The sequence below is a fragment of the Stegostoma tigrinum genome, chromosome 26 (assembly GCF_030684315.1).
Source record: "Stegostoma tigrinum isolate sSteTig4 chromosome 26, sSteTig4.hap1, whole genome shotgun sequence".
NCBI lineage: Eukaryota > Metazoa > Chordata > Chondrichthyes > Orectolobiformes > Stegostomatidae > Stegostoma > Stegostoma tigrinum.
The window spans coordinates 5519282-5545266 of NC_081379.1; the positions used below are offsets into that span (position 1 = coordinate 5519282).

At 44.1% G+C, this 25985-nt stretch overlaps 1 protein-coding gene across 2 annotated transcripts; it reads right to left on the reverse strand.

The window, feature by feature from the left end:
- Positions 1-1659: 1659 nt before the first annotated feature.
- Positions 1660-24045, reverse strand: pgam5 (PGAM family member 5, serine/threonine protein phosphatase, mitochondrial). Of its 2 annotated transcripts, none has more exons than XM_059654911.1 (6): positions 23804-24045; positions 21479-21654; positions 19765-19890; positions 16801-16889; positions 9501-9631; positions 1660-2825 (listed from the first exon to the last, which is right to left on the reverse strand). In XM_059654911.1, exons 1-6 carry the CDS (start codon positions 23986-23988, stop codon positions 2678-2680), a joined length of 855 nt encoding a protein of 284 aa, XP_059510894.1. In that variant the 5' UTR covers positions 23989-24045; the 3' UTR covers positions 1660-2677. The 2 variants fall into 2 exon arrangements, with proteins under 2 accessions (XP_059510894.1, XP_059510893.1); XM_059654910.1 differs by having other exon boundaries at positions 9501-9634.
- Positions 24046-25985: the final 1940 nt, after the last annotated feature.

A 25985-nucleotide genomic window follows, 5' to 3' on the forward strand; every position in this document is an offset into this window, starting at 1 on the left:
GGAACTGATTGGGGTGGAGGGCTTTTTGGTCCTTTGCTTGGGGGATACTGGTAGACAGGGACTGGATATCCATTGTGAAGATGAGGATTTTGAGGGCAGGGGAACTGAAAGTCTTGGTGGAGGGGATGGGTAGTGTCCCAAATGTAGGTGGGGAGTTCCAGGAGAAGAGACCGGTCAAGGTAAGCGATGGTAAGTTCAGTGGGGTAGGAGCAGGCAGACAGGGTTTGTGGTGTTTGGGAAGGAGATAGAACCAGGTGGTGCAGAGTTGGGCAGCAATAAAGTGGGAGGCCTGCTGAGGTGATGCTTATTGATGGGGTCATAAGTGAGGGGTAGGAGGCAGTTTCAGAGAGTTGGTGCCTGGCCTCTGTGATGTGGAGTACAGTATGCCATATAACTACGGCCACACCCAATCAAATCTACCAACTCCCATAACTATGTTGACTGCACCTCCTCTCACCCACTTTCCTGAAAGGCTGTAACCCCCTACTCCCAATTCCTCAACCACATCCGCTCTCAAGCTGGAGCGCTCCATGCCCAGATATCCGCAATGTCCTCCTACTTCAAGGACCATAGCCTTCCCCTCCCTAGTTGCTCCAAAAGACCCTCAACTGGATTTCTTGCATTTCCCACCCTTACCGACCCCACAAATATAAGCACAGAGTTCCCCTGGTCCCCTCATACCACCCCACCAACTTCCTATAATCAGGACATCATCCTGTGCCACCTGTAATTTGACCCTAACACTAAAGTGATATTTCCCACCCTACCTACCCACCTCTTTCATAGGTTCCACTCTGTGCACCCACCATTCCATGACTCCCTCATGGGCTCTACACTCCCCACCACCATAGTGGCACCTTTTCCTGCAACTGCAAGACATGCTACACATACCCCTATGCTCTCCCCTGTCCTTTCCTTCTGAGCCCAAGACAAACTTTCCATTCAAGTGTACATCCTCCAACCTGATCTACTTTATTCGTTGCTCCTGAAGTGGCCTCCTCTACAGTGAGACCAAGTTCAGACTTGGTGATGTTTCATGGAGCATCTACACTCTTTGATAATCGACAGCACCTTTTGTTTGATAACCATTTTAACGCCTCCAGTGCAACACAAACCACGCAAACTGGAAGAACAACCTCATTCCACCTCAGGAGCCTGCAGCCTGAGTGTAGAATTCACCAGTGTTCAATCTCCACCTCCTTAACCTGACAACCTGTCCATCATCTTTCCCCCTTCCCAGTCCTGAGCCAAAACATCAACTCTCCTGGTGCCTGACCTGTGTTGGCTCCAGCTCCAGTGTATTGATTGACTTCAGCATCTGCAGTTCTTACTGTCTCCTTGTAGTTGCACACCACTTGCGTAACAAACCATTCCCCATGACGGAGTTCAGTTTTTCACAGCCACGTATCAGGTTGCACCAGAGTGATGTACAGCTAGCTGGTAATCTTAGTTTGGAGTAACTGTGATCAAGGTTTTCTGTAAGTAATACTGTTGGCAGATTGTTAAAGCCCAGAAACTTCTTTCAACTCAAATGAAAGAACTCACTCTAAAACTTATTAAAACCACATCCATAAGTTGGATTAAAGGGTATGAAAGTTACTGATTATGATTTTTCAATCACTACTTAGTAATAACACGTCCACTGCTACATGACAACAGTTTGTTAAAAACCCTTTATTTGCAGAGCCCTGTAATGAATTTAAAATTGCATTGATGTAGCCTGGAAAAAAAAATTGATATAATCAGTAAACTGTTTAATGCAAAACATGATACAAGTTCTATAGCCTGATCACCAATTATCAAGTATAATGATTTGTTTCGTAAAACTTTTATTCAACCCTCCCACCAAAGCTGTGCCTATTTCAAAATTAATTCATTTGGTTCTGAAGCAATCTGTGATGTGCAACAAAGATAATAATTCTTTCACTTACAGTTCATTGGATGGAAGTTCTCCTATTTCGTACATGGTTTAATAGCCTGTTCACCCACAGAGGTATCACAACTGAATCCATCATACTAGCCATGACTGATGGAGGGTCAGATTCATAACTGTTCTCCCCTCTCCTGAGCAGTACTGACTCAGGTCACCTGCCTGCACAAGCGAGCAAGGGGTGCTGCTAGACTTAACTATGCAATGAGCCAGGAAGAATGACATGTCTCATGAACCACAGTGCATTACACAAGGCACTGTGTACTTGGTCTTACATGCTATATCTACAAGAGAAAAGTGATTCTTTTATAGACTAAACAAACCTTTAAACTGAGAATCATTTGAAATTTTAAAAAGCAAGTTAGTGCTACAGTGATAATGACACTCAGGACCATACTTTGCATCTCCCTCCAAGTTAAGTGTACTATTTCTCAACAAGGTTATGATGAGGTAAGGGAGTGAAAGCAAACAAAAACATACTACGGCACAGGCAGAGACATCATTCAAGTGTGTCATCAACTTAAAATGAAGCAACACTGATTGATTAAGTTCCACACACACTCAGACAACCTGGATTCAGGGGTGTGATTAGAAAATGAAGAGAGAATTGGGAAAAAAAGTTATTAAAATAAACATCTGACTTGTAATTAGTCATGGTAACAACTGATATCGTTTCAAGTATCAGACAACATTTTGCACTGTAAAATGAAGCACAAGATTTTGAAAATAACAAGCAGCAGTTTTGTTCTAGCGACTTAATTTGTCAGGAGGCATGAAGCCTGTGTCTCCTAATGTTCGGAGTGCAACCCTCCCATTAGGGTGGATGGTAAGCCAGGTGATGCTGCCGTTGTTGAGACACATCCTCAGCCATCCTTCTGGAGGAAACTGCAAAGCTCTACAAAGAGAAATAGCATCGATTACTGGAAAATGTATTAAACCTCCGTGAATCTATAAAACTGTTACAAAATAGATCATGCCATCAAAGTCAGAAGTGAGGATGTTCTCTCATGATAGCAAATTGCTAACCATCTAAAACCACTTAGTGATTGCACTTCTACTGTTCTCTGATGTAGAGAACTCCAAATATTCATAACCCTGAGTAAAAGAATTTCTCATCTCAATTTTAACAGGTTTTTCTTTATTTTGAAAGTGTCTCCTGGTTCAAGGCTCTCCAACCTGCATCTGCATCTATAGATTTATTAACTACATCCACCCCTTTAATTATTTTGACTGAAAACAAGAAAATGCTGGAAATCAGTGGTCAGGCAGCATCCATTGGAGACAGCAAGCTAACGTTTGGAGTCGAGATGATTCTTCATCACAGCAGAGATAAAAAGACATCTAGACTGGCTGTCTCTCCATGGACAGTGCCTCACCTGCTGTGACTTTCAGCAATTTTTGTTTTCAGTACAGATTCCAGTGCCTGTAGTAATTTGATCCTCTTTTAATTGTTTTGTAGGTTTCAATTCAATCACCCCTTATTCAGAGTCTAGAAAATGTGGGTTCAGTTTCCCCAACAAAAACAGAAATTACTGGCAAAACTCAGTAGATACGGCGATTTGTGGGAAGAAGTTTGAGTTAACATTTCAAGTCCAGTGACTCTTCAGAGCCCCGCTGAGTTTCGCCAGCTGTTTCTGGTTCAGACCTCCTGCATCTGCAGTCTTTTGTTTTAGTCCAGTTTCCCCTATCTCTTTTCATAATGCAGTCCCATTATCCTAGAAGAAAAAGCCTTGTGAACCTTTGTTGCACTCCAACTATACAATAATATACTTCCTAAGGTAAGGGGGACAAAAAAACTATGTAGTATGCCAGGTGTAGTCTAACCAAAGACTATAATACATTGGTATGTCTTTACTCAAACGCTTTTTCAATAAAAGGCCAACATTTTGAAGAGGATGAAGACAGAGCAGTGGACGTGATCTATTTGGACTTCAGTAAGGTGTTCCACAAGGTTCCGCATGACAGACTTAACAAGGTTAGTTCACATGAAATACAGGGAGAAGTAGCCATTGGGATACAGAACTGGCTTGAAAGTAGGACACAGGGGTAGTGGTGGAGAATTGCTTTCGGACTGGAGGCCTGTCACCAGTGGTGTGCCACAAAAATCAGTGGTGGGTCCACTGCTTTTTGTCATTTTACATAAAAGATTTGGATGTGAACACGAGGTATGGTTAGTAAGTTTGCAGATGACACTGAAACTGGTGGTGTAGTGGTCACCCAAGGGGATTAACTCAAGAGTACAACAGGCCTTTGATTGGGAGGGCTGAGGAATGGCAAATGCAGTTTTAATTTAGGTAAATGTGAGGTGCTGCATTTTGGAAAGGCAAATCATGGCAGGATTTGTGCACTTAATAGTAAGCTCCTGGGGAGCGTTGCTGAACTGAGACCTTGGACTGCAGTTTCATAGTTCTTGGAAAGTGGAGTCCCAGGTAGACAGGATGGTGAAGAAGGCGTTTGAAAGGCCTGCCTTTATTAGTCAGTGTACTGAGCATTGGAGTTGGGAGATCATGTTGCAGCTGTACTCGACATTGTTTAGACCACTTTTAGAATACTGCATTCAATTCTGGTCTCCCTGCTAATAGGAAGAATGTTGTGAAACTGGAAAGGGTTCAGAAAAGATTTACAAGGACGTAGCCAGGGTTGGAGGGTTTGAGCTATAGAGAGGCTGAATTGGCCGGGGCTATTTTACCCAGAACATCAAAAACTGACCTAATAAAAGTTTATAAAGTCATGAGGGGTATGGATCAGGGGAATAGCTAAAGCCTGTTCCCCAGGGCAGCACAGTCCAAAACTAGACAGCATAGATTTAAGGTAAGAGGGGTAAGATTTAAAAAGAACCTAAGTGGGAACTTTTTCATGCTGAGGGTGGAGTGTTTGGAATGAGCTGCCAAAAGTAGTGGAGGAGGCTGGTACAATTACAACATTTTAAAAGACATTTGGATGGGTGTATGAATAAAAAGGGTTTAAAGGGATACCGGCAAAATGCTGACAAATGGGACTAGAGATGTACAAAATGATCAGAGGTATAGACAGACAGCCAGAGAGACTTTTTCCTCGGGTGGAGGTAGCTTTTATGAGGGGACGTAGTTTTAAAGTGAAAGGAGGTAGATATCGGGGAGACGTCAGAGGGAGGTTCTTTACTCAGAGAGTGGTAGGGGTGTGGAATGCATTGCTGGAGAGGGTAGTGGAGTCAGCCTCATTAGGGGCATTTAAGCAGCTAATTAGATAGGCATATGGATGATAGTATAAGGTAGGGGTGGAGGTTAGATAGACCTTAGGATTAGGGTAAAAGTTCAGCACAACAGGGCCTGTACTGTACTGTTCTGTTCTATGTTCCAGATTTATTTAGGATATCTGGTTGGCATGGACAAGCTGGATCAAAGAGTCGTTCAGCATGGAAACAGAATCTATGACTCTATTCCATTAGCCTTCCTAATGCTTGTGTCAGCAATCAGTGACAATTCAATGAGGACTCTCAGGTCCCATTTGTAGATCTACCCATTTTAGTTGTTTACTAAGAAAGATAAATACTCTGCTCATCTGTTCCTCCTACCAAATTGTATATTCACAACTGTCCACACTGTATTCCATCTGCCATGTTCTTGCCTACTCAGCAAGTCTTTCCAAATCCATTACTTTGGATCTTCATCACAACACATTCCTACCCAGCATGGTATCTTGGAAATCTTGAATTTGGACCCCAGGTCCAAATCATTGATATATATTGTGAACAACTGGGGCTCTAAGTACGTCATCCTTGCAATGTCCCATTGGACAGAGCCGACCATTGAGCCATTCTCACAATATTATTACTGTTTCTGCTCATGGGCCAATCTTTAAATCCGTGCCAGTGCATTACCACAACTCACCAACGCAGGAAATGACATCACCAACGCAGGAAATGACATCACCAACCCAAGGAAACCTAACCAGATAAATAGAAAGCGGGACATAACTCCAGCGCTTCATCGGAGGCTCACTGATGATGTTACCTAGAATGGTGACGAAACGTCTGAAAACTAACCTTCCAGCTCAGCGAGCAAACTCACATCCAGTAATTCAAGAGAGCTGGACACAGGCAGGAGTTCAAATACCTTCCAGGCATTTGGGGAAATTAAATGCAATCAATTAACTAATACTGGAATTAAAAGTTAGTACCATTAGTAATAATCATGTAACTACTGGATGGGCATTAAAAACCCACTGATGTTCTTTAATGAAGCAGTTCTGCTGTTCTTATTTAATCTGACTTACAGATGACTCCAAACACACAGCAATGTGGCTGACTCTCAGCTGTCCTCTGAACATAGAACATAGAACATAGAACAGTACAGCACAGAACAGGCCCTTCAGCCCACAATGTTGTGCCGACCATTGATCCTCATGGATGCACCTTCAAATTTCTGTGACCATATGCATGTCCAGCAGTCTCTTAAATGACCCCAATGACCTTGCTTCCACAACTGCTGCTGGCAACGCATTCCATGCTCTCACAACTCTCTGCGTAAAGAACCTGCCTCTGACATCCCCTCTATACTTTCCACCAACCAGCTTAAAACTATGACCCCTCGTGCTAGCCATTTCTGCCCTGGGAAATAGTCTCTGGCTATCGACTCTATCTATGCCTCTCATTATCTTGTATACCTCAATTAGGTCCCCTCTCCTCCTCCTTTTCTCCAATGAAAAGAGACCGAGCTCAGTCAACCTCTCTTCATAAGATAAGCCCTCCAGTCCAGGCAGCATCCTGGTAAACCTCCTCTGAACCCTCTCCAAAGCATCCACATCTTTCCTATAATAGGGCGCCCAGAACTGGACGCAGTATTCCAAGTGCGGTCTAACCAAAGTTTTATAGAGCTGCAACAAGATCTCACGACTCTTAAACTCAATCCCCCTGTTAATGAAAGCCAAAACACCATATGCTTTCTTAACAACCCTGTCCACTTGGGTGGCCATTTTAAGGGATCTATGTATCTGCACACCAAGATCCCTCTGTTCCTCCACGCTGCCAAGAATCCTATCCTTAATCCTGTACTCAGCTTTCAAATTCGACCTTCCAAAATGCATCACCTCGCATTTATCCAGGTTGAACTCCATCTGCCACCTCTCAGCCCATCTCTGCATCCTGTCAATGTCCCGCTGCAGCCTACAACAGCCCTCTACACTGTCAACGACACCTCCGACCTTTGTGTCGTCTGCAAACTTGCTGACCCATCCTTCAATTCCCTCGTCCAAGTCATTAATAAAAATTACAAACAGTAGAGGCCCAAGGACAGAGCCCTGTGGAACCCCACTCACCACTGACTTCCAGGCAGAATATTTTCCTTCTACTACCACTCGCTGTCTTCTGTTGGCCAGCCAATTCTGTATCCAAGCAGCTAAGTTCCCCTGTATCCCATTCCTCCTGACCTTCTGAATGAGCCTTCCATGGGGAACCTTATCAAATGCCTTACTGAAGTCCATATACACCACATCCACAGCTTGACCCTCATCAACCTTACTAGTCACATCCTCAAAAAACTCGATAAGGTTTGTAAGGCATGACCTACCCCTCACAAAGCCGTGTTGACTGTATTTGATCAAGCCATGCTCTTCCAGATGGTCATAAATCTTATCCCTCAGAATCCTTTCTAACACCTTGCAGACGACAGACGTGAGACTTACCGGTCTATAATTGCCGGGGATTTCCCTATTTCCTTTCTTGAAGAGAGGAATTACATTTGCCTCTCTCCAGTCCTCAGGTACGACTCCAGTGGAGAGCGAGGATGCAAAGATCTTCGCAAGTGGCGAAGCAATTGCATTTCTCGCTTCCCAAAGCAGCCGAGGACAAATCTGATCCGGGCCTGGCGACTTGTCAATCTTAATGTTTGACAAAATTTTCAGTACATCAGCTTCCTCTATCTCTATCCATTCCAGCATGCACACCTGCTCTTCAAAGGTTTCATTCACTACACAGGTCGTTTCTTTCGTAAAGACAGAAGCAAAAAACTCATTTAGGGCTTCCCCTACCTCCTCAGGCTCCACACACAAGTTCCCTATGCTATCCCTGATCGGCCCTACTCTTTCTTTGACCATTCTCTTATTCCTCACGTAAGTGTAAAATGCCTTTGTGTTTTCCCGGATTCCTTCTGCCAAGCCTTTCTCGTGCCCCCTCCTGGCTCTCCTCAGACCATTTTTGAGCTCCTTCCTTGCCTGCATGTAATCCTCTCTAGCTGAACTTGACCCTAGCTTCCTCCACCTTATGTAAGCTACCTTCTTCCTTTTCACTAGAAGCTCCACCGCTCTCGTCATCCAAGGTTCCTTTATCTTACCCCGTCTTGCCTGTCTCAGAGGGACATATTTACTCATCACTCCCAACAACTGTTCCTTAAACCATCTCCACATGTCTATAGTTCCCTTACCATGGAACAACTGCTCCCAGTCCATGCTTCCTAACTCGTGTCTAATCGCATCATAGTTTCCTCTTCCCCAATTAAATATCCTCCCATTCTGCCTAATCCTCTCCTTCTCCATAGCTATGTAGAATGAGAGTGTGTTATGGTCACTATCACCAAAATGCTCTCCCACCACAAGATCTGATACCTGCCCCGGCTCGTTTCCGAGCACCAAGTCTAGAATGGCCTCTCCCCTCGTCGGCCTGTCAACGTACTGCGTTAGGAAACCCTCCTGAACACACCTTACAAAAACAGCTCCATTCAAATCTTCTGCTCGAAGGAGGTTCCAATCAATATTAGGAAAGTTAAAGTCACCCATTACAACAACCCTACTGCGTCCACACTTTTCCAAAATCTGTCGACCTATGCTTTCTACAATCTCCCTGCTGCTATTGGGGGGCCTAACAAGCCCAGTCAACTATATCAAAGCTTAACACCACCTTCTCGAGAGCATTTCGGGATGAACAATAAATGGTCTTACCACTACTGTTCACATCCTATGAATAAATAACACAAAATCAAGCAGAGCTGTTTGTACTTAGGTGAGTTCTTCTCTTTCTGAATAAGTCTGGAATGGTAGCTGTGATATTTTGATGTTAGCCTTGATGCTCCGAGCTCTGTTGGGTGTGGTTTTAAATTCCATTCCAGATATTTGAGCACATAAGTACAATACCGAGTCAGGTCTGCACTGCTTTTTCAGGTGATAATATTAAAATTACAGTCTGTCTGGTTAGCACTCCTTCCACCATAAACAGTTTCTCAATTAATCTCCCCATGGATTTGAGCAACTCCATTAAATCTTCCCTTAACCATTTTTGCTGAAAGGAAAATAATCCTTGCTTGTGCAGTTTCTTTATAGAACTGATCTCAACCCTGTCATTTCTCCAAAACAGAATTTTTTCAAAAACTCTTAAGCATCACTGAAAAGAGTTACCAAGAGTGCACAGGCAAAACTTTTCATTTCCAACAGATTTTGACGCTGGTAAATTTTAAATGAAGTTTCAAACATTTGTGATTATCATATTAGTGTTATACTGAATGGAATGTGGACTTGATGCTCTAACAGCTACTTGGAAATACAACACTGGGTGCAAGACCTCAACATTTTCCCCAGTTATAACAAAATATTGAATAAATACCTGCAAACAAAATAACGGATAACGTTTGCATGACAGACAATGATCTCATAGCTATCGTTCTCTTGCTTCAGATCAGCTCTGTGAATGTAGCGTCGGAAGGCAGCTTCGATCCTTGCACCATCTTCGTGATACTGCTGAGTACATTTGAAAAATACGTAAGTCACTTTAGATACTGTTTGGAAAGAAGTACCATCTGGAAATTATAAACATATTGGCAAACTCCATCTCTGAACTGTAATGTGGAAATATATCACGATTCCTTCATTGTTGCTGGATCAATATCATGGAACTCCCCTTCCAACAGCAATACCGGGGGGGACTGTAATATCACAACAACAGCAATACGGGGGGGGGGGGGGGGGTGTAATATCACAACAACAGCAATACAGGGGGGTGTAATATCACAACAGCAGCAATATGGCGGGGTGTAATGTCACAGCAACAGCAATACAGGGGGGTGTAATATCACAAAACAGCAATACAGGGGGGTGTAATATCACAAAACAGCAATACAGGGGGGTGTAATATCACAACAGCAGCAATACGGGGGGTGTAATATCACAGCAACAGCAATATGGGGGGGTGTAATATCACAGCAACAGCAATACGGGGGGGTGTAATATCACAAAACAGCAATACAGGGGGGTGTAATATCACAACAGCAGCAATACGGGGGGGTGTAATATCACAACAACAGCAATACAGGGGGGGTGTAATATCACAAAACAGCAATACAGGGGGGTGTAATATCACAAAACAGCAATACAGGGGGGTGTAATATCACAAAACAGCAATACAGGGGGGTGTAATATCACAACAACAGCAATACAGGGGGGGGTGTAATATCACAAAACAGCAATACAGGGGGGTGTAATATCACAAAACAGCAATACAGGGGGGTGTAATATCACAACAGCAGCAATACGGGGGGGTGTAATATCACAACAACAGCAATACGGGGGGGTGTAATATCACAACAACAGCAATACAGGGGGGTGTAATATCACAAAACAGCAATACAGGGGGGTGTAATATCACAAAACAGCAATACAGGGGGGGGTGTAATATCACAACAACAGCAATACAGGGGGGTGTAATATCACAACAACAGCAATACAGGGGGGGGGTGTAATATCACAACAACAGCAATACGGGGGGGGGTGTAATATCACAACAACAGCAATACAGGGGGGTGTAATATCACAAAACAGCAATACGGGGGGGGTGTAATATCACAACAACAGCAATACAGGGGGGTGTAATATCACAAAACAGCAATACGGGGGGGGTGTAATATCACAAAACAGCAATACGGGGGGGGTGTAATATCACAACAACAGCAATACAGGGGGGTGTAATATCACAACAACAGCAATACAGGGGGGGTGTAATATCACAACAACAGCAATATGGGGGGGTGTAATATCACAAAACAGCAATACAGGGGGGTGTAATATCACAGCAACAGCAATACAGGGGGGTGTAATATCACAACAACAGCAATACAGGGGGGTGTAATATCACAAAACAGCAATACAGGGGGTGTAATATCACAAAACAGCAATACAGGGGGGTGTAATATCACAACAACAGCAATACAGGGGGGGTGTAATATCACAACAACAGCAATACGGGGGGGTGTAATATCACAAAACAGCAATACAGGGGGGTGTAATATCACAGCAACAGCAATACAGGGGGGTGTAATATCACAACAACAGCAATACAGGGGGGTGTAATATCACAAAACAGCAATACAGGGGGTGTAATATCACAAAACAGCAATACAGGGGGGTGTAATATCACAACAACAGCAATACAGGGGGGTGTAATATCACAACAACAGCAATACGGGGGGGTGTAATATCACAACAACAGCAATACGGGGGGGTGTAATATCACAACAACAGCAATACAGGGGGGTGTAATATCACAGCAACAGCAATACAGGGGGGTGTAATATCACAACAACAGCAATACAGGGGGGTGTAATATCACAACAACAGCAATACAGGGGGGTGTAATATCATAACAACAGCAATACAGGGGGGGGTGTAATATCATAACAACAGCAATACAGGGGGGGGTGTAATATCACAACAACAGCAATACGGGGGGGTGTAATATCACAAAACAGCAATACAGGGGGGTGTAATATCACAACAACAGCAATACAGGGGGGTGTAATATCACAACAACAGCAATACGGGGGGGTGTAATATCACAACAACAGCAATACAGGGGGGTGTAATATCACAACAACAGCAATACAGGGGGGTGTAATATCACAGCAACAGCAATACAGGGGGGTGTAATATCACAACAACAGCAATACAGGGGGGTGTAATATCACAACAACAGCAATACAGGGGGGTGTAATATCATAACAACAGCAATACAGGGGGGGGTGTAATATCACAACAACAGCAATACGGGGGGGTGTAATATCACAAAACAGCAATACAGGGGGGTGTAATATCACAAAACAACAGCAATACAGGGGGGTGTAATATCACAAAACAACAGCAATACAGGGGGGTGTAATATCACAAAACAGCAATACAGGGGGGTGTAATATCACAACAGCAGCAATACGGGGGGGTGTAATATCACAACAACAGCAATACAGGGGGGTGTAATATCACAAAACAGCAATACAGGGGGGTGTAATATCACAACAGCAGCAATACGGGGGGGTGTAATATCACAACAACAGCAATACAGGGGGGTGTAATATCACAACAGCAGCAATACGGGGGGGTGTAATATCACAACAACAGCAATACGGGGGGGTGTAATATCACAAAACAGCAATACGGGGGGGTGTAATATCACAACAACAGCAATACAGGGGGGGTGTAATATCACAACAACAGCAATACGGGGGGGTGTAATATCACAAAACAGCAATACGGGGGGGTGTAATATCACAAAACAGCAATACAGGGGGGTGTAATATCACAGCAACAGCAATACAGGGGGGTGTAATATCACAACAACAGCAATACGGGGGGGTGTAATATCACAACAACAGCAATACAGGGGGGTGTAATATCACAGCAACAGCAATACAGGGGGGTGTAATATCACAACAACAGCAATACAGGGGGGTGTAATATCACAACACAGCAATACAGGGGGGGTGTAATATCACAACAACAGCAATATGGGGGGGTGTAATATCACAAAACAGCAATACAGGGGGGTGTAATATCACAGCAACAGCAATACAGGGGGGTGTAATATCACAACAACAGCAATACAGGGGGGTGTAATATCACAAAACAGCAATACAGGGGGTGTAATATCACAAAACAGCAATACAGGGGGGTGTAATATCACAACAACAGCAATACAGGGGGGGTGTAATATCACAACAACAGCAATACGGGGGGGTGTAATATCACAACAACAGCAATACAGGGGGGGTGTAATATCACAAAACAGCAATACAGGGGGGTGTAATATCACAAAACAGCAATACAGGGGGGGTGTAATATCACAACAACAGCAATACAGGGGGGTGTAATATCACAGCAACAGCAATACAGGGGGGTGTAATATCACAACAACAGCAATACAGGGGGGTGTAATATCACAACAACAGCAATACAGGGGGGTGTAATATCATAACAACAGCAATACGGGGGGGGTGTAATATCACAACAACAGCAATACGGGGGGGTGTAATATCACAAAACAGCAATACAGGGGGGTGTAATATCACAAAACAACAGCAATACAGGGGGGTGTAATATCACAAAACAGCAATACAGGGGGGTGTAATATCACAACAGCAGCAATACGGGGGGGTGTAATATCACAACAACAGCAATACAGGGGGGTGTAATATCACAAAACAGCAATACAGGGGGGTGTAATATCACAACAGCAGCAATACGGGGGGGTGTAATATCACAACAACAGCAATACAGGGGGGTGTAATATCACAACAGCAGCAATACGGGGGGGTGTAATATCACAACAACAGCAATACGGGGGGGTGTAATATCACAAAACAGCAATACGGGGGGGTGTAATATCACAACAACAGCAATACAGGGGGGGTGTAATATCACAACAACAGCAATACGGGGGGGTGTAATATCACAAAACAGCAATACGGGGGGGTGTAATATCACAAAACAGCAATACAGGGGGGTGTAATATCACAGCAACAGCAATACAGGGGGGTGTAATATCACAGCAACAGCAATACAGGGGGGTGTAATATCACAACAACAGCAATACGGGGGGGTGTAATATCACAAAACAGCAATACAGGGGGGTGTAATATCACAACAACAGCAATACAGGGGGGTGTAATATCACAACAACAGCAATATGGGGGGGTGTAATATCACAAAACAGCAATACAGGGGGGTGTAATATCACAAAACAGCAATACAGGGGAGTGTAATATCAAAGCAACAGCAATATGGGGGGGTGTAATATCACAACAACAGCAATACAGGGGGGTGTAATATCACAACAACAGCAATACAGGGGGGTGTAATATCACAGCAACAGCAATATGGGGGGGTGTAATATCACAAAACAGCAATACAGGGGGGTGTAATATCACAACAACAGCAATACAGGGGGGGTGTAATATCACAACAACAGCAATACAGGGGGGGTGTAATATCACAAAACAGCAATACAGGGGGGGTGTAATATCACAAAACAGCAATACAGGGGGGTGTAATATCACAACAACAGCAATACAGGGGGGTGTAATATCACAACAACAGCAATACAGGGGGGGTGTAATATCACAAAACAGCAATACAGGGGGGTGTAATATCACAAAACAGCAATACAGGGGGGTGTAATATCACAACAACAGCAATACAGGGGGGTGTAATATCAAAGCAACAGCAATACAGGGGGGTGTAATATCACAGCAACAGCAATATGGGGGGGTGTAATATCACAAAACAGCAATACAGGGGGGTGTAATATCACAACAACAGCAATACAGGGGGGGTGTAATATCACAACAACAGCAATACAGGGGGGGTGTAATATCACAAAACAGCAATATGGGGGGGTGTAATATCACAAAACAGCAATACAGGGGGGTGTAATATCACAAAACAGCAATACAGGGGGGGTGTAATATCACAAAACAGCAATACAGGGGGGTGTAATATCACAACAACAGCAATACAGGGGGGTGTAATATCACAACAACAGCAATACAGGGGGGGTGTAATATCACAAAACAGCAATACAGGGGGGTGTAATATCACAAAACAGCAATACAGGGGGGTGTAATATCACAACAACAGCAATACAGGGGGGTGTAATATCACAAAACAGCAATACAGGGGGGGGTAATATCACAAAACAGCAATACAGGGGGGTGTAATATCACAAAACAGCAATACAGGGGGGTGTAATATCACAAAACAGCAATACAGGGGGGTGTAATATCACAACAACAGCAATACAGGGGGGGTGTAATATCACAACAACAGCAATACAGGGGGGTGTAATATCACAAAACAGCAATACAGGGGGGTGTAATATCACAAAACAGCAATACGGGGGGGTGTAATATCACAACAACAGCAATACAGGGGGGTGTAATATCACAACAACAGCAATACGGGGGGGGTGTAATATCACAAAACAGCAATACAGGGGGGTGTAATATCACAACAACAGCAATACAGGGGGGTGTAATATCACAAAACAGCAATACAGGGGGGTGTAATATCACAAAACAGCAATACAGGGGGGTGTAATATCACAAAACAGCAATACAGGGGGGTGTAATATCACAACAACAGCAATACAGGGGGGTGTAATATCACAGCAACAGCAATACAGGGGGGTGTAATATCACAAAACAGCAATACAGGGGGGTGTAATATCACAGCAACAGCAATACAGGGGGGTGTAATATCACAAAACAGCAATACAGGGGGGTGTAATATCACAGCAACAGCAATACAGGGGGGTGTAATATCACAAAACAGCAATACAGGGGGGTGTAATATCACAACAACAGCAATACAGGGGGGGGTGTAATATCACAACAACAACAATACAGGGGGGGGGTGTAATATCACAAAACAGCAATATGGGGGGGTGTAATATCACAAAACAGCAATACAGGGGGGGTGTAATATCACAAAACAGCAATATGGGGGGGTGTAATATCACAAAACAGCAATACAGGGGGGGTGTAATATCACAAAACAGCAATATGGGGGGGTGTAATATCACAAAACAGCAATTACATTAACGCACGATGAAATATGCATTTTAGATTAACAAATGTTTCAAACAGAATTTTGACGGCAGTTATTAACTCCTCTTTCTCCAAGTTATCGCTAAAGGAATCAGACCAGTTTTTTAAGACTATTTGTTCAGAGGATGTAGGTGACACTGGCTACGCCATCATTCATTGACCATGCTTAGCTGTCCTGTAGAAGATGGTGATGAGTTAGTTGCCTTCTTGAACCACTGTAATCCACTGGCTGTTGGAATACTCCCAGGGCTGTTTGGAGGGGACTGCCAGGATTTTGACCCAGTGACACTGAACAAAGGGGAAAGAGCAGGTGGTGGGGATTCCAATGCATCTGCTGTCTCTCTCCTTTTACATGGTAGAGAGCAGAGGGTTCCAAAAAAAAGTGTACTGTTTCGTTGAGTGTTGTTGGAGCTTCACTCATCCAGGCAAGTGAAGAGCATTCCATCAGACTCCCAACTTTGCTTTGTCGATAGTGATATTTATGTCTCACCGTGGAAAGACTGGCATTTTGCTGGGACCTGAACTTAGTTTGACTCAAACAGATATGATTTAAAACCAACTCTTCCAATGGCAAGCAAGCACAGACATAAATATTGAATTTGAGAGAGGCAAGTTAGTACCACCAGAGCAGAACACAGCCGCAGTAGACTCTTTTAGCAATACTGCAGCTTCAATGTATCAAAAACAAACAACATTCACCATTTACCAATTCAGGCACCATCTCCTATTAAAACAGCAAGGATTGAATTGAACGGCAGAATAGGGCTGAATGATGTACTTCTGTTCCAATTTTGTGCAAAGTCGTTTTGAGTTGAAGGAGTGAGTGATAACAATATTCTTAGGACCGACATGGCTCCTTAACAGCAGGGAGTTCATTAAAAAAAACATGCTAAGTCACCCGTATTTATAAATGAAAACCAAACTATAGTCAAACATTAACTTCACTGAACCAATGGGACAGCATGTAATCTTGTGACTTCCATTGACACTTCTCAACAGAACCAGCTTATTCTAAGTTATCTTTAGCTTCATTCTTACCATAGCCTCTGGTTTCCAATGGCTGACTGGTGGCACGGGTTCAATTGGTGCTCCTTCTCTCAGTAGGTCGCAACTCATCATTTCCAAACCTAGAACCGCAATGCTCACAGATATAAATGCCACATTCAATCAGTACATTAAAGACACTAATTGCTTATTACACTGATCTATTTCCCCATTCCACTCTACTGCTACACATGAACGTTCTTCTTTTTTGCCTCAAAGATGCAACTGAGATAAGTGACCTGCCACAGAAGGAATTCATCAGATCAAAGCCACACACACAATACAGTCACCATGGTTCTACGAGACAGTAGGGCTGCTGTCTCTTTAATGGAGAAATGACTGGGGAGGGTTTAACCTGAGGGAGTGGATGAGGAGAGTCCTCCACAGTGACCTTAGCTGGTGTGAGAATTGAACCCACACTGCATCATAATCCAGCCATCCAGTCAACCTAGGGACCCAACTTCCTCCACACACAGTATTCCTATACGTATCCCATTCCTTCGTCATATTTTTTGCATGATACTTTAATTTGTAATCCTCGTTTTACCGAGGAAGAAGGTACAACTAAAACTATAGTAAAAGAAGTTTCAAATAAAAAAATGAAAGCAGAAAAGGACTGACTGTTTCTGAAGTTGGTAAATCACCTGGACTGGTTGGGATTGTGAAAAAGAATGACTGATATCACGTCTGTTGTTTTCACCACCATGTTTTCAAGTACTTTACAGCCAATGAACTGACAAAGTGTAGCAAAATTGCATGCAGCAGGTTTCCACAAACAGCAATGTGGTAATGAATAGATAATCTGCTTTTGTGAAGTCAATTTTTATTATTTGTACAGGGAATGTGGGCATCATTGGATCAGGTAGGTTTCATTGTCTGGTTGTCCAGTTAACAGTAAATCACGTTCACTTATGCCACAAAAAGTCAGATCAACTAAGGATGGCAGATTTCCTTCCCATGAGACATTAATAGGTCAGATTTTTTTTACAACAAGTGACAATGATTACATGGTTTACATTAGGCCAACGTTCTTAAAAAAAAATTCCAGATTTTTATTGAATTCAAATGGCAACCGGTGTCTAGTGGAGTACTGTAGGGATCTGTGTTGTGACCACAACTACTCACAGTATATATCGACAATCTGGATGATGGAACTGAGGACATTTTTGCTAAGTTTGCAGATGACACAAACATAGGTGGAGGAACAGGTTTGGAGAGTAGGCAGAGAAATGGCAGATGGAACACACTATGGGAAAGCTGGGAGGTTATTCACTTTAATAAGAAGAATAGAGGCATACACTACTTTCTAAATTGGGAAGGCTTCGGAAATTTTAAGCACAAGGGGATTTGGGAGTCCTCATTCAGGATTCTCTTAAAATTAACATGCAGATTCAGTTAGCAGTCAGTAGGGTAAATGCAGTGTTAGCCTTCATTTCAAGAGGGCTGGAACACAAGTGCAGAGACGAACTGCTGAGGCTATGCAAGGCTCTAGTCAGACTATTTGGGTCTTGTATCAAAGGAAAAGATGTGCTGCCATTGGGTGGGGCCCAGAGGAGGCTTACATGAATGATCCTGGGGATGAAGGATTTGTCACATGACGAGCAATGGAGATCTCTGGGTCTGCACTCAATGGAGTTGAGAAGGATGAGGGGGATCTGACTGAAACTTACAGAATACGGAGAGGCCTGAATAAAGTGGACGTGGAGAAAATATTTTCACTCGTGGGAGACTAGAACCCAAAGGCACAGCCTTCGAAATGAAAGCATGACCCTTTAGAGCTGAGACGAGGAGAAACTTCTTCAGTCAGAGGGTGTTTATTCTGTGGAATTTATTACTGCAGAAGGCTGTGGAGGTCAAGTCATTGAGTTTATTGATGACAGATATAGACAGATTCTTCATTAGTAACGTGATCAAGAGTTACAGAGAGAAGGCAGGAAAATGGGGTTGAGAAATATATCAGTCACGATTGAATGGCATAGCAGACTTGATGGGCCGAACTGTTCCCATATCTTATGGTCTAATTCAAATCCATGAGCCCATGACATTAGACTTGGGCTCTGAAATAATAATCTAGTGACGGTATGACTATGATACCATTTCCCCATCACAGTAGTCAGGACACAAAGAATAACACTCGTTTTCTATAAATAATTTGCATCTGAGATATGATCACTCTGACAATACAATACTCCCTCAACACTACATTAAAATGAAATACCTCAACATCAAACGCTTGTGCTAAGAAGTGTGACAGGCTGCACTAATGGAGTAACTAGTAAAGCACTAACTAGTAACAGATTGTTATGGAATTTATACCTTTGTCAACATCAAAGACAAAAAAGAATTTGGTAAGTGAGAAAAAAGACTAAGGTCCCATCTAGTTCAGTTTTGCCAACTTATTAGTCACTAATTCAACGATAGTGGAATTAATGACCTATCGGAATGATCAATGTATGTCAGTGAATTTACAACAGATGGAGACAGGAGAGGAGGAAATCTCCTCATGGAGACCTTTTAGGTCTGTGTTCCCCTCTTTCTCCCAAGCACGCGACACGCAACACTCAACAAACATTGGGTCTCTCAAAGTATTCACAGGCTGTTATCTTAAAACATTATATCCATTGACACTTCATGGATATGCAAAGCTACTTACATTTATACAGCACTTTAACTGTAGTAAAACATCCCAAAGCACTTCAGACAAAAATTTGTACCAAGCCACATAAGGAGATTTTGGGAAAGGTGACAAAAGGTTGAGCCAAACAGGTTGTCTTTAAGAAAAATGTCAAGAAGAGCAGTAAATAAATCTAATTGAGCATTGTTCCTGTTAAATATCCGAGTCCCCCAAATGCAAATTTTATTTTTTTAATAATACAATTGATTATTAAAAATCAGAAGAAAATCTGCAATGTACCTTGCAGACACAGCATTCATCTGACTGAGTGCACCCTGACCCACCTGGCAGGTATTTACTAATAATTGTCGCTGTCTCTTTTGCTCTGGTCATACTGGAGTGGATCAGAATGTCATAGTTCAATCCCAAACTTGCCAATCGCTGACCCGTTAGTTCAGCCTGTTCACGTCCTGGAACAAAGGAACATTTTCAGCCTGAAGATAATAAACAGGTCAGAGACAAAAAAAACTACAAGCTGTTCATCTGATAAATTCAGTCAAAATCCTCAAATGTCTAATGGACTATGCTTTGCCACAGTACTGAATACATTAACAACGTCATATGACAAACACCACATTTCTAGAACTGCAAAGCATAAATAATGATATATTAGCTCTTTGCTCTACATAAGACACAATAACCGATCCTAGGCACTGTTGTGCCCATTTAAAGGAACACTGCCTGCTCCTGCTTATCCTTTCCAACTGAGGACCTTACAACAACTAAACCTATTGGTTTATTTGGTTCTCCTCCAAAGATTAAAATCTGAATTTGGCATCATTGCCACAAATTAATCTCCTCTCCCACTCTCGAAACTTCCTGGCATCCTGCACTATAACAAATTATGATTATAATGTAACTTTGGCATAAGAAAACATTGCACAGGTCTTCACAGGAAAGTTATAAAGAAAAATCAAACAATGAGGCATGAGAGGAGATGGGGTAATAGGGAAGATAGGGAAAATAAAACTTGTTCAAATAAATAACTACTATAAGATAAATTATCTGGCCATTGTGCTTAATTATTCAGAAGTAGAGTGCATTAATGCAGTTTTCACTGCGCAAATATAAAGGGCTTTTGCAGTGAGTGGTAGTCTCCCTACCCCTAGGTCGGGAGGTCTGGGTTCAAGTTGCACCTGTTTCAGTTGTGTAATAACATCTCCGAAGAGGCTGATTCGAAAATATAACGAGATGAAATAGTGGGGAGGATAACTAGGAGGTGTATACTTGCAGTGTTTCAGCCTGTAAACAAATGTAAAACTAAGATTGCATTGGTGAACTGGAGCCACCTTCCAAAGCAGGAAAATACGTTTGAAGGGAGTGTTTTAAAGGAGGAAAGTATCTTAGACACTCAGAGGGAATTCCAGAGTTTAGGGTTTTAGGCAGCTGAAGGCATGGTCACCTGTGGTGGTGTGATTCAAATTGAGAATGCTCAACACGCTGGCACTAGATGAGCACAAACATCCTAAACAGTCACAGGACTGGGAGAGATTACAGGAAGAAGCAGGGCTGAGCTGGAGGCAGCGATCTGAGAACAAGGATGTGTATCATAGGATAATATTGCAATGGAGGTGACTGTTTGGTCCATTGTGCTTGTGCTAACTTATTCAAAAAATCTGTCCAATTAGTCCATATCGAAATAATGCAAATGTTTGAAATCCAAAGTAAAAGTTGAGCCATTTGTGATTTCATCCACCACAGACTTTCAAAGTGTCTTCCTCCCAGCACCCTCCTTTCACTTGTACAAAACCTATTTCATTTCAAATTTTCGCAGGTTCTGCTAAAGCAATGGAGTATTGCAGAAATTTCTCTCTAATTCACCCCTTGTGTTTTCTCCCAAGTCTGGCACAATTTCCTCTGCAAGATCTTAGCTCCTCGTTTCCCAACAACAGTGGCTCCTCACTCCTGGCAAATGGATAATCAATACAAAATAAAACTAGACACAAACAAAGAGATAATTTACAAAAGGTCTTAAGTAATAAATTCACATGTACAGACCCAGCGATGTCAGAATTCTTTCTTTGTCTGTTGAGGCTGACAGATTGTACTGGGAATGTCTGATGAGGAAGATGTGCCTTGTGGCTTTGACTTTGTAATTTTCAAGTTGAGCAGTAAAGTCCTCAACATTGTCTTTGTTTTTCTTATTGGGTTTCATCAACGAAATAGGCTCCCGCCTGAATGAAAGAAATTCATCAATGGTTAGGGCAGGAACTACATTCTCAGTGTTTTACATTCCATCAGAAAACTCCATTCCCTGGTACTTTAACTATCTGCCTGAGAACTGGTTAAACTCATGCAAGAAGAACTAGGCTGCCTTTAACACAAATGCTTAAACACAACTGTATTAAAGTTTGGCAAAGTTCACCAGCTATTAATACAGTAACATGGAAGAAACGAATTCAGGTTTTTTTTAAATAATTTGTGGGATGTGGGTGAACATTGCTGGTCAGCGTCTGTTGCCCTCCCTTGAGAGGTAGTGAGCTGCTTTCTGCAGTCTATATGTTGCCCATATGTTACAATGCCCATAAGGAGAGAATTCCAGAATTTTGACTGCTTCAGTATCTGAAGAGTCACGAAAGATGCCGAACATTGTGCAATTATTGGTGAAATACCCGCTGCTGACCTTATGATGGAGGCAGATCATTGCTGATGAAGCTGAAAATAGTTGGGTCATGGACACTACCTTGAGAAATTGCTGCAGAGATGTCCTGGAACTGAGACGACTGACCTCCAACAACCACAACAGTCTTCCTATGTGCCAGGGAGGACTCCAACCAGCAGAAAGTTTATCCCCTGATACCCATTGATCCTTGATGCTACACTCAGTGGAATTTGACCTTGTACCAGTACAACATTACTGTAACACTAAAATAGGTCAAACTGGCCATCTTGACTGTTCTGCCATTCAATTACATCCACGTATGTACTTCATCTGAGATAGTAGGAACTGCTGATGCTGGAGAATCTGAGAGAACAAGGTGTAGAAGCTAGATGAACACAGCAGGCCAGGCAGCATCAGAGTGCTTGTCCTGCTGTGTTCATCCAGCTCTACAACTTGTTATCTCTTATATCTTGGCTGGCACAATGGTTAGCACTGCAGCCTCACAGCGCCAGGGACCCGGGTTCGATTCCAGCCTCGGGCAACTGTCTGTGTGGAGCTTGCACATTCTCCCCTTATCTGCGTGGGTTTCCTCTGGGTGCTCTGGTTTCCTCCCACAGTGCAAAGTTGTGCAGGCTCGGTGGATCGGTCATGCTAAATTGCCCGTAGTGTTCAGGGGCATGTGGGTTATAGGGGGATGGGTCTGGGTGGGGTGCTCCAATGGGCAGTGTGGACTTGTTGGGCCGAAGGGCCTGTTTCCACACTGTAGGGAATCTAATCTAATCTTATATACTTCATCTACTGGCTTTTGTAGTAAATCCCTTGATCCCCAACTATTCTGACATTCAAAGAACTCCATCCTTCTGTGGGGAGCTGGGCTCCAAACGTCAACTCTTGTTTTCTGGGCACAGATTCTCCAGCAGTTCCTGGTGCTGGTGCATTTATTTACAATGATGATGTTGAAGACACCAGCAGCGTCCTCTCTGAAGTGCATTCAGTTCTATGGAGAAGATCCCGGGGGTGGGGGTGGGGGTGGGTGAGGGGGAAGTGGGGTGGCAAGAGTAGGGGGGTGGGGGGGGAGTGGGTGAGGGAGTGAGGGGGTGGAGGTGGGTGAGTGGAGGGAGTGGAGGTGGGTGAGTGGGGGTGGGTGAGTGGAGGGAGTGGGGATGGGTGAGTGGAGGGAGTGGGAGTGAGGGGTGAGTGGGGGTGGGTGGTGAGGGAGTGGGTGGTGAGGGGGGGTGGGGGGGGTGGGTGAGGGGGGGGTGAGGGAGGGTGGGGGAGGGGGGGTGAGGGTGGGGGGATAGGGAGTGGGTGGTGAGGGGGGTGGTGAGGGAGTGGGGGTGTGGGGGGGTGAGGGTGGGGGGATAGGGAGTGGGTGGTGAGGGAGTGGGGGTGTGGGGGGGTGGTGAGGGAGTGGGGGTGTGGGGATAGGGAGTGGGTGGTGAGGGGGGTGGTGAGGGAGTGGGGGTGTGGGGGGGTGGTGAGGGAGTGGGGGTGTGGGGATAGGGAGTGGGTGGTGAGGGGGGGGTGGGGGGAGCGGCGCAGTTTGTCTGGACTTTTATGTAAAACGGGAAACCGGAGGCGATGCCGAATACGGAGGGCAGCTCCGACACTGCGGCACCCCCCCACCTCAGCCCCGCGGGGCCGGGGCTTTCTCTAAGGCCTCCCTTCACCCCCCCCCCCACCTCCTTAAGGGCCTGGGCCTCGGCCTCTCCCGCACTCACTTGTCCCAGTTGAAGTCCCAGCCGGCGGCCCCTCGCTGCTCCAGGGGCGGGCTCGGGCTCCAGCTCACCGTCGCCGCCTCAACCCGGCCCTCGCCGCGCCTTTGAGTCGTGGCCGCGGCAGCCACCACCACGGCGGCGGTGCCGGCGATGCCGCAGGCCACCTGGAAGGCTTTGCGGAACGCCATGGCCCAGCCCGGGTGTCCGCGGAGGCACGATTTCCGCCAACGCGGGAGACACGGAACCAATGTCCTGGGCCCGCATTACCGGGGGAAACACTAACGTCGGCGCACCGGCCCTCGCTGCGAATTTCTGAATCGCTTCCTGGTCCCATGCAACAGAAAACCTTTTCATTCAGCACAGGTTAACGGAGCCCTCCCTTTATCTTTAATCATGATCCACTGCTTTGTTGATAGAACAAGCATTCCAACAGTTTCTTACTTTGATAATGGGAACTGCAGATGCTGGAGAATTCAAGATAATAAAATGTGAGGCTGGATGAACACAGCAGGCCCAGCAGCATCTCAGGAGCACAAAAGCTGATGTTTCGGGCTTAGACCCTTCATCAGAGAGGCCCGAAACGTCAGCTTTTGTGCTCCTGAGATGCTGCTGGGCCTGCTGTGTTCATCCAGCCTCACATTTTAGTTTCTTACTTTAAATTGATTCAAGCAATGAGACACAATCAAACTTGCCACAAAAACAAAGTTACTGGAAAAGCTCAGATCTGGCAGCATCTGAGGAGGAGAAAAACAGAGTTAACATTTCGGGTCCAGCGATCCAGAACCCTACCGGCCTTGTCCTCTGGTTGAAGTACTTGCAAACAAAGATAGAGATACATTGATAAATATTAGCACGAAAACAAATCTTTATCAACAGCGTAATTACAACAGTCTTTGGAAGATAATAAATACAAGTTTAAATAGGTGCCCCACTCTTATCAGAGTCACTCAAGTTGTAGAGCATGAAAACACCCTTCTATCCAACTCGCCCGTGCCAACCAGATACCCTGAGTAAATCCAGTCCCATTTGCCAGTATTTGGCCCATATCCCTCTAAACCCTTCCTATTCATATAACCATCCAAATGCCTTTTAAAATATTGTAATTGTATCAGCTTCCATCATTCCCTCAGGCAGCTTATTCCATTCACACACCACCCTCTCACCCAGAACCTATGGCTTCTAGTTTTGGACTTCCCTGGGGAAAAATAACCATCGCTATTCACCCTATCCCAAACCCTCAGGATATTATAAACTTCTATCAGGTCACCCCTCAGACCCAGATGCTCCAGGGAAAATAGACCGAGCCTGTTCAGCCTCTCCCGAGAGCTCAAACCCTCCAAACCTAGCAACATCCTCAAATCTTTTCTGAACCCTTCCAAGTTTGGCATCTTGCCTGTAGTAGGGATACCAGAACTGAAGGCAGTATTCCACAAGTGGAATAACTACTGTTCTGTACAGCCACAACATGACATTCCAACTCCTATACTCAATGCACTGACCCACGCATGTCCCAACGTACACAAAATTAATCTTCTTCACTGTCTCCACCACCAAATTTGGTATTGTCTGTAAACTTAGTAATCGTACCTCCCATATTCATACACAAATCATTTATATAAATGACAAAAAACATGGTCCATCGCCATCTATGCCTCCCAACCCAATAAACTTTCCATCATTCCATTATTTCCAACAAGCAGATAAACAAATCTGGGTGAAATTAATAAAGAAAATTTTACCATGAGGTTGCGGAGTGGGAGGAGGAAAGCTGGTGTCATCTTGGGCACAGTGTGGGTTGGGACACAGTGATGTCAAAGGTTGAGCCACCCTTGGCTCAAAGAGCAAGAAAAAAAGAACAATACAGCACAAAGACAGGCCCTTCAGCCCTTCAAACCTGCACCAACGCATTTTACCCTTTTATACTAAAACTATCTTTATTTACAGGATCTATATCTCTTTATTTCCTTCCTATCCCTGTATTCGTCCAGGTGCTTCTCGAGTACGGCTATTGTGTCTGTTTCCATCACATCCTCTGGCAACACGTTCCAGGCCCTCACCATCCTGTGTGAGAAAAACCTGCTGAGCACATCTCTTTTAAACGTGCTCCCTCACACCTTGAACCTGTGTCCCCTAGTAATTGACGCTGTCCACCCGGGGAAAAATGCTCATACTTTCCACTCCATCC